Source organism: Lottia gigantea (genome assembly GCF_000327385.1).
Source record: "Lottia gigantea unplaced genomic scaffold LOTGIsca_88, whole genome shotgun sequence".
NCBI classification, from domain to species: domain Eukaryota; kingdom Metazoa; phylum Mollusca; class Gastropoda; family Lottiidae; genus Lottia; species Lottia gigantea.
Genome location: NW_008710892.1, coordinates 1,010,642 through 1,020,083, shown reverse-complemented (window position 1 = coordinate 1,020,083; position 9,442 = coordinate 1,010,642). Strand labels below are relative to the sequence as shown.

General features: G+C 33.5%; 2 protein-coding genes across 2 annotated transcripts in view; one reads left to right on the top strand and one right to left on the bottom strand.

Annotated features, from left to right (window-relative positions):
• LOTGIDRAFT_169742 (hypothetical protein) overlaps positions 1-6,379 on the bottom strand; it is a gene marked incomplete at both ends in the record, with an annotated part of 64,480 nt that extends 58,101 nt beyond the window's left edge. The window contains 14 exons of the mRNA XM_009068033.1: positions 308-419; positions 770-1,006; positions 1,345-1,425; positions 1,721-1,818; positions 2,130-2,325; positions 2,660-2,785; positions 3,119-3,271; positions 3,584-3,723; positions 3,995-4,109; positions 4,676-4,847; positions 4,987-5,059; positions 5,343-5,735; positions 5,978-6,073; positions 6,349-6,379. Of these exons, the coding sequence (XP_009066281.1) occupies positions 308-419; positions 770-1,006; positions 1,345-1,425; positions 1,721-1,818; positions 2,130-2,325; positions 2,660-2,785; positions 3,119-3,271; positions 3,584-3,723; positions 3,995-4,109; positions 4,676-4,847; positions 4,987-5,059; positions 5,343-5,735; positions 5,978-6,073; positions 6,349-6,379 (2,023 nt within the window). The remainder of the gene's footprint in view (positions 1-307; positions 420-769; positions 1,007-1,344; positions 1,426-1,720; positions 1,819-2,129; positions 2,326-2,659; positions 2,786-3,118; positions 3,272-3,583; positions 3,724-3,994; positions 4,110-4,675; positions 4,848-4,986; positions 5,060-5,342; positions 5,736-5,977; positions 6,074-6,348) is intronic.
• A 683-nt stretch (positions 6,380-7,062) lies between these two features.
• Positions 7,063-9,102, top strand: LOTGIDRAFT_169741 (hypothetical protein; the record flags this gene model as incomplete). The annotated part of the gene is made up of 1 exon (XM_009068032.1): positions 7,063-9,102. One exon carries the CDS (start codon positions 7,063-7,065, stop codon positions 9,100-9,102), a length of 2,040 nt encoding a protein of 679 aa, XP_009066280.1.
• Positions 9,103-9,442: the final 340 nt, after the last annotated feature.

Sequence of the window (9,442 nt, the reverse complement as noted above, 5' to 3'; positions counted from 1 at the left end):
AGACAATTCCGTCAACAAAAATCTTGTTCAAAGAAAGGCAAAATCGGGAGTAGAGGTATCTACTGTTTTGATGGGGGTAAAGTTCATCTACTAGTTTGCCTGAAAATGTGTCTTGAACTCTATTTTAGAGGTGTTGATTTAGCTTGCTGCTATCTGTGCTATGAAGTAAATATTTTGTACAAAGACAGTGCCTCTAATTTGCAAAATTATTTCTCAAACAATCATATGATAAACTCTTGTCGTAAGTGTGGTATTTCTGTGTAAAATTATAAAGTTATGAAATTGATAAGAGATCAGGGTAGTTTACCTGTACCATTATGAAGTAATTTTAAGATATCGTGATATTGTATTTCTGTATCTCTATCTAAATCTTCTTGTCTCTCTTTCCATTCTAACAAACAATCTAACGCCTTGTTTCCCTAAATAACATGAACAGAAACTACAACTAACTGAGAAGAACCTAATGAACTGGATGTTTCGTTAGTTTTCTTGTAGGTAACAAAGGTATTATCTCGACCTATACCAAGATTGAACCCTGAACCTTCAGGTCAGTAAGCACACAGCCACAGACTTTGAATATTGACTCTAATGAAAATAAGTCAACTCAATAAAAAGCAGTGTCAATGTCAGGGGGCCAATAGAAAAGAGTAAAATGCAAATAGATTGAGGGCGAATTTTGAAGTTTATTGGAATATACTGGAGTAAACCTAGGTCCTCCCCCAGATGAGTAAAAGAAAAAGGATTGGACAAAACAAAAAGTTAATCTTACATCATCATTTTTGGCCAGTTTATTAGCCCCGCGATTCACCAATAACTCAATTGTTTCAAAATTCCCGTTCTCTGCAGCATCAATAAGGGGAGTAACTCCTCGACACATATCACCACCACGATCGTCAATATGAGCTCCGTGATCCAGTAAATATTCTACTATAGGGTAATAGTTATAGTTGGCTGCCTCGTGTAGCGGAATCCAACCGGAGTTATCTCGCGGATTAACTGGATGTCCCTGAAAGAGACCAGAAACGAAATGAAATGTGATGAAGACAGTGTGCAGTGTGGGAAATTTTGACAGGAAGAGAAAGTCTTGAATAAGTCATCTTTTCTCGTTATTCCAGCTGTAAATGGGTATGGATAATCCGAGAAAGGTCAAAAGGTCACTGTCAAGAGTTTTGATCAAGGATCAGCTGTTGGAAAGGATCCTTGTGAACTCAAGTTGTTATGTAAAAATGGATGGTTTTCTCTAATCTTTCTAACCAATCAAATACCAGTATTTAGCCGTCTGTAAATGGCTGTCAGAATGGCTGAACACCAGACTGAAACATTGTATCAACAATGAAGTTTTACCTGTTCTATTAATTTCTTGACCTTCTTTAGATTATTCTCAATACAAGCTCTATGGAGTGGTGTTTCTCCCTTTTCATTTTTCTGTAAAAATTTCAATAAATACAATCAGTAAATCACGTTTCTTAATAGGAACTATTCAACAATTGTTCAAAAAGATTGTACATCAGCTCTACTACATTGAGATTTGTGATTAATTTAGAATTGTAAATTAGAAACTGTTCTTTGTATTGACTCTTTTAACCAGCCATATAATTACAGGTTTCACCTGAGCAGCCGGTGAAGCGGCCATTATAGAGTGGTCATCACACTAGAAGTTTTGGCAATGAGACGTTTTTTTAAATCACACTCAGTGTTCAAAGGGTTAAAATTAAGGTACCTTAATTTTAAAGGTGGATCTTCTGGAACACCTGGTACCACTACTGTTTGAGGTCATAGAGGTCAACATTACTGTTTCTTCTCCTTCATCCTCTTCATCTGAAAATATTGATCAATGAAACAAAATGGAGTATTACACATTACTTTTCTGTTAGTGAAGACAGATATTGCCATGTAGTAGTGTGCATGTATTGTTGGCGATATTTTTATTTTGGTGATGTTTTTTTCCTGAGCCTGCACTCAAAAAAAAAGCTTCATCATCCGATCATATTAATTCTCACTTCAATTGTAATATCGATTTAGAGAAACGACTGCCTGGAGATTTTCTGTCTCTTTGTGTGGCTGCAGGCGGTTTGTTGAACTCTTAACAAGACTCTAGTTTGCGTCAAAAATCATCGAAAAAAACATACCTGAATCTGATAACTCAGACATTACTACAGCTTCTTCATCATTTGATTCTATTGGTTGACTTTCTTCATCTGATATCTCGTCTAATTCGTTACTGAATTTCTCCCGTAGTGTTTTAATCTTATCTTCAGTTATCACTAGATGGTTAGATTGTTTATAATATTTCTGAGTTTCTGCTAGGGAGTTTAATACTGCCAGCTGAAATATAACATTGACGTGATGATGATTTCCTGATTTGAGAAAAACATGCTTCACAACTTAAAGCATTTCGTTAAGAGCTACAGTGGGTAAGAGAATTGAAATTTCTACTTGACTTCATTTCCTTTATTGATGGTTGTGGGTTCTAATCTCAGTTGGTATGTGACAGTCCAGTGACATGGAATAAGTAATCTTTTCTCATTGTTCCAGTCGACTCATTTGGTAGACAATTTGGTAGACAGGATACTTGTGAAGCTAAGTTGTTAATTCTTGTAACAAAGGTACGGTGGTTTCTTTCCTGATAATCTAAGTCTAAAGTCTGAAGAATCTGTACCTGTAATTTTCTATTAGTAGTTTTCCTCACTGCTTTAAAAGCTTCAAGATAAGAGTTATATATCTTGTTATAGCCCAGGTTTAATTTCTCTTCTAAATCAGCTATATTCAACCATGTTCTCCCAGTCTGCAGGAAAAAACAATATCATTGATTGAACAGTTGATTTTTATATGAAAATACTACTGTTATGTGTGAACAAAATAAAAAACAGGATTCAGGGGTGTCTCATGCCTCAAGTCTTATGTTTCAGTTTTCTAAGAGGCTACTGGTAAAGTGAGGTATTTTTGCAGTCCAATATAATTTTTAGGTAGAGTATGTAGTAATTGTAGAATAAATCTTGCTTGTTTATTTTCAATTCTTATTCATTCTGCCTAAAATACCAAAAGTAAGTGGTGTAATGTTTTGAATAGAACCCCTCCAGCTCAGACTCATTCAAAGTATGGATAAACTTTAACCTACCTGTTCTCGATTGTCTTTATAACATGCTAGTTCAGCTTTATAGTATTTTATAGCCTCCACATAGTTTTTATTATCAGCGTAAGTTCGAGCTAGTGAAACATAAATCGGCACCATTTCTTTATCTTCCAGTCCTAGATCTATCCCTAGTTCTAACTATAATGAAGAAAGAATGAAGGAATGAATGATTGAATGAGTAAATGAATAAATGAGTAAAAGAATGAATGATTGGATGAAAAAATGTATGAATGAATGAATGTAATCTTTGTTGGTCAAAATCTTAAATATGATCGATATTTCAAAATATCTTTGAGGGATTGTAAAGAGGTTTTCTAACTTTTTATTCTTATTTGGAGCTTTTCCAATTTTCAGTCAGACGTTTCAACCAAGACAAATCAACATGAAAAGTTAAACATATCTTTAGAATCCATTAAAATATTGTCATGTAAGAAAATGAAAGTAACTTACAACTTTATGGTAGTATACCAGAGCTTGTTTATAATTAAAGGCGTCTACAGCACAATCTCCTAGGGTATCGTACAGTTTTATTCTGTATTTAGGATCATCCACTGTTTCTAAATCATCAATAGATTCTTTCATTTTACATGCTGCAATAAAAATAGTTTCAAATGATATTCTATGATTCTGTAAAAGAAACGAAAATGTGGAGAATGATAAGGAAAGATTTGATTTCACAAACTTTAAATATGATTGAAAGGGAAGGAAATTCATGTATTCCTTTTCTGTGCCTGACTGAGCTAATGCAGGTGGGCAATGAGGGAAATTTTGCTAGAACAGGGGCATAAGTCTACCCCTAAATTCAAGAAATCTTTAACCTGTTGGGCATGAGAACATTAAGAACTATTGGGTGATAAATACCTGCTTTATATAGTTTGTTCATCTTAATATAATCAGCATCTCTTGTTAACCCCAGTTTCTTTACTTTCTTTAAACCATGTTTACTAGCTTCATAATCTCCTATACTAATCTGTAACTGTTATAAACAAACACATATTATAAACAAACACTTATAAAACAAACACATATCATAAACACTTTCTTTAAACCATGTTTACTGGCTTCATAATCTCCTATACTAATCTGTAACTGTTACAAACACATATCATAAACAAACACTTATTGTAAACAAACACATATTATAAACACACACATATTATAAACACACACATATCATAAACACTTTCTTTAAACCATGTTTACTGGCTTGATAATCTCCTATACCAATCTGTAACTATTTTACAGAACAATTTGATATAACGGCTTGTGTAAAAAGATGCAGAATGGTTTTCAGTGAAGTCTACATTGCAGGAACCGGTTTATTGGCTTTGTTTTGCTACTTGAGAGAAAACCATTCAAATTTTTCACAACATAAATGAATCTGACTTCCAATCAAAGTTGATATATCTTAAATAAGTTATCTTTCGTTTTCATTTTGTTCTAAACAACAACAATCTCAGAAATAACGATAGGAAAGACCAGAAGCTCATCAAAAGTTTCATTTATTCTTGTAAAAATAATATTTAGGATTATTTTTCCTACCTGTGCCTTTTGTAATAAAGCTTCACTGTGTTTGAATTTATCTTTCAGTTTCTGTGAGGTATTGATAGCTACATCTAAACAACGTAACGCCTCACTGACTTTACCATTTCGTTCATACATAGCTGATAGATTCACTTGACAAAGATACACTACTTCATACAGGCGATATTTCCTATTAATACACCATTTATACATTATTTCAAATAATCTAACTTTTCTTAAACAGTAGTCCAAGTTGTCTTAAAGACAAGAGGCCTCCTAATGAGATGACTAATCAACCAATGGGTTTGTAATAAACTATAATAACTTACTCTGCCAGTGATATAGCTCTTTTAAAATATTCTACAGATTTATTGGTTTCTCCTCTAATATCATATACACAACCTACAATATCAAAATACTTTATATTCTACAGAACAGACAGTTCTACAATTCTCTCTGAGTCACTCAGTCACAAGCTAAATGACGGCTTGTACTTGTTGTTTATATATCTTACATATACACATAGTCCTATTCTAAGATGTTTTAATTTCAAAATTATTGCCTAGCAAATGAAAATAGGTGACAAAATTTTGAACTTTTGTGTTGAGAAAAAACAGCCTCATTTTGCCTCAGCCAGCTGTTTTGAGAGCAATTAAAGTATTGGCTTAAAAAATAGATCACCCACCTAAATTAAGAAATGATCTGGCTTTCATGTCCATCAACTCATCAACCTTAATGGATGATTTCAGATGTTCACAAACTTCCAAACTTTTTATAAAGGCATCCTCAGCTTTTCTCGAAGCCTGGGCAGACGTCAGAGTACTGCGTGGTGAATCTATCTGACACAAAAACATCCGCCCTATAGTCGTCCACGCTCGTTGTACGTCATTATGTTCCCCACAAGATTTCGACAAGTCTAGATATTGTTTGAGAAGGGGCAAGGCTTTGTCGAATTGTTCCAGGCTTACGTAACACTCGCCCAATTTCCTGCATGCCACGGCCACACCCATATCATCACTGATATTTTCACTGACAGTTCTCTCTCTTTTATGTTCCACGATAGCATCTTCATATTGTTCTGAAATAATTCAAGTCAAATTCCAAAATTCATTTTGGTGGCATTTTTATCTGCTGAAAAATTACATGGTAAGCTTATACCTCAACAGCAGATGGAGTTGATACATGTTCAGCGTATATGACATTTTATTATGTTCACAACAATTAAACAACAATTTGTGTGCATGTTGAAATGAAAACACCCTCTCCTATCATTAGCAAACAGTGGTGTTTTTACGGAGCAGGTGAGCACTCTTTACCTACCATATTTTGAATATAATTCTCCTATACAGTTACAAAGACCTGCCACTTCTTTAAATCTACCCTTAGCTTCTGCCTTCGTACGATCTTTCAGCAATTCTAGAAACACAGAATTTAATAATGATTGCATAAATACATACAAAGATATACTAGGCACATACTTTTTATCATAAACACAATTTTATTAGAGGAAGAACAGAATTAGTCTCGGTAAATTAAATAATTAAAGACTTTATTCAATCTGATCCAAGTATTGCATTTGAAAGGAAAGAGGAGGAGGGGGGGAGGAGGGGGGGTATTTTGACAATTATATTCTACGTCGTTTTCATTGAAATCCACTGATTTGTTAAAAGATAACTATTTTGATGTCTTACTCTGAAGTTCTCTGCTATCTTGGGCGTCCATCTGCAAAGTGTCAAGATATACTTCAATGTCAGAGGATGTTTAATTGCTGAATTTATTTTATTTTTATCATTTTGTTTGCTAACTCCGCCATTTTCAGATTTCCCGGTCGGAAATGGTTATGACGCATGCGCGTTAGATGTAAACAAACGTAAATTTGCAGGTGCATCATTTCAACATTTTTCCAGATTTTGAATAAATAATGTTTCTAATTAATTTCAAATATTTTTCATATGTAGAGAAACATTGTTTTCTTTGGTTCTTCTCAATAAAAATAAGTCAAACGTCTTAGATTTTTGATAAAACTTGCTTTCATGGGTAAATGATAGTGGTCAAATCGTCCTGATGTCAAATGGTCTCACAATATGTCAGTCAACCGTACATATTAAACCAAATTGTCCATTTAATTTTTACAATCTTCTTTTTCAGTTGATTTGCTCTTTACTGTATTTGAGATGGTTACCCTTGAAACTGACAAATTTCAATCCATACAGCTCACTTAAACTGAAAAACAAAAAGAAGGAATGGAGATTTCCGGCCTAATTTTCTACTTGTGCTTTGTCAAAGCCTATGATATAATGAAGATGAGCAATGTCATGTAATTTGATTACTTTTTTTGAATTAAACAACCATTAAATAGCACTTTTTGATTGTAACTTCTGGATAGCAGAAATTAGTGTTTGACAATGGCTGAGACAACCAAAGTGACATTGAAACATCTTTTAGACATTTCCAAAACATTGAAGAACATTGTTTGTCGATCTTTTGGTCCACGATGTCAAACAACTCTCTTAGCAACGCCGACTGGTCAAATTATGGTAACTACGGACGGAATAAAGATCTTGAAATCTCTAAACATCGGTCATCCTATTGGACGATTGATTGTTAACGCTGTGTCAGCTCATCATAATGTTAATGCAGACGGCGTCAAAACTTTCCTTTTGTATTTATGTGAATTTTTACATCAACTTGATAAATTAGGAGATAACAGTCCAAAAAACTTGATATCAGTGTCCAAATCGATTTCAAAATTTATGGATGAAATTTTACCAAAATGTTTGGAAAATTTCAAATCAAATGGATTATTTGAGTTGAATTCCGAATTATTCTTTCCTCTAGAACTTGATCATTATTTAACTGATTTTATCAAAACCACTTTAACTCCAAATTTACGGAAAAATCAAGTGAATTTATTTTCGAAATTATTTTCAAGTGTAATTATGAATGGTTCAAATTCATTGACTAAAATTCTTGAAAGAGCTGATTTGTTTTGTGATTTTTTTGAGTATCTTCATGTGAAAGGGACAGGACCTTATTCAGACTCAAAAGTTATATCTGGGTTTCTTTTAAGACCCTTTTCATGCAATTTTCATGATGCTTCTAAGTCGAGTTTAAATTTTGTGATTTTACGAAATTCAATAGAAGGTAATAAGACACCAGAACCTGAAGAAGTGGTCAGAATAACATCTGAAGATTCATTAAATGCAACCATCATGTCTCCTATAAAAGTAGCAGAAGAATTTTTGAAAAAATTAAATTCGTCGTCTGTAGACCTGATTCTAATGAGTGAGAAAGTTCCGCAGTTTGTTTTAACCTTATGTAGAAAGTATCACATCAGTGTAATCGTGTGTCTGGATGACCAAGAAATAAATCTTGTAGAAATGTTATCCAGTACCCCATCTTTGTTAAGTGTTTTTGAGGAGATTTCGGAAAGAAATATCGGACAAACGTTTGCATGTGAAAGGATAAAATTTGGAAAGTGTGTGTATACAAATATACATTTTAACAATTGTTTATATGTTAAGTCTTTTGTACTTTGTGGTCCTACTGAAGGCCTTGCTCATGAGTTGTCTTCCTTGATCTATAAATCATTTAGATCAATTCAGGCATCTGCTACTAAGAAAGAAGCATCTTCAATTTTATCCAACCATGTTACCAAGCAGACAAGCATTTCTGACACAAAAGTTGCTATCTCAGAAGACTTAATCTCGAAACATTTTGAGTCTTCTTCAACCTTAAATGACAGAAATTCTTTAACAAAGGCAAATATTTCTGATGCCAAACTTGATGAAATGGAAGCAAGGAATTTGGACTCTGCTATGTTTCTTAGAAACAAATATTCTTCAAAAGAGGCAGATATTTCGTGCAGCCAAATTACTGGCTCCGTTCAAATGAAGACAGAAAATGCTGTCCCCTTACCCACAGAAGTTGATATTTCTAGTGCTAGTATTGTTGACAACTGGCCACAACATTTCGACTCTTCTGCAACAATAAATGACGGTCGTAATGTAATTGAAAAATCAGAAAATATCAGACAAGAATCTACCTATAATACATTGTTACTCCCTGCCGGTAGTTATTTTGAATTTCAATTAGCAAAATATATCAGGCAATCAACTGAAAATTTCAAAGAGTCTGAATTTGGAGATTTAGGAAAATTGATTTTCGAAACTCTTCTAGCAGTTCCGAGATCTTTGCATTCCAACTTATGTGAGAGAAATTCAAACGATAAAAGACATTTTTTAGAAATTCTTCAAGAAGTTTTGAATTCTGATTCCAATATGTGCTTAAATTCGAGAGGCCATGTTTATTGTCCTTCAGAAAACTTTGATACATTAGAATCTTTTAATTTAAAAATGGCAACTTTATGTAATGTTTTACAATTAATTCAACAACTGTTAAGGTTAGATTTGATTATTGGTGTGAAATCTCTGAAACCTGAATAAATTTGATTTTCATTAAAAACTGAGTTTTTGTTTCTTATGAATTATTAATGATAAGTCCCTAGGCAGGCCTCCTGCCAGACTTGATTGTTCAGAGGACAATTTATATATCGGGAGGGGCAATTAGGGAGTTGCTGTGATGATATATAGGTGTACGCTCAGAATTGCCCCCTGTAGTTACTGTCCTGTCCCTAAGGGATGTAAAACTCCTCAAATTTGTAAAATATGGATGTGTAATTCTCTGATAGGATATTGTTGAGCCACATCAATATTTAATCTAGGATTTTTGAAAGGATTTTCTATGTGATGCCTTGATAGCATGTCATGTTTATTTTTAGCATCA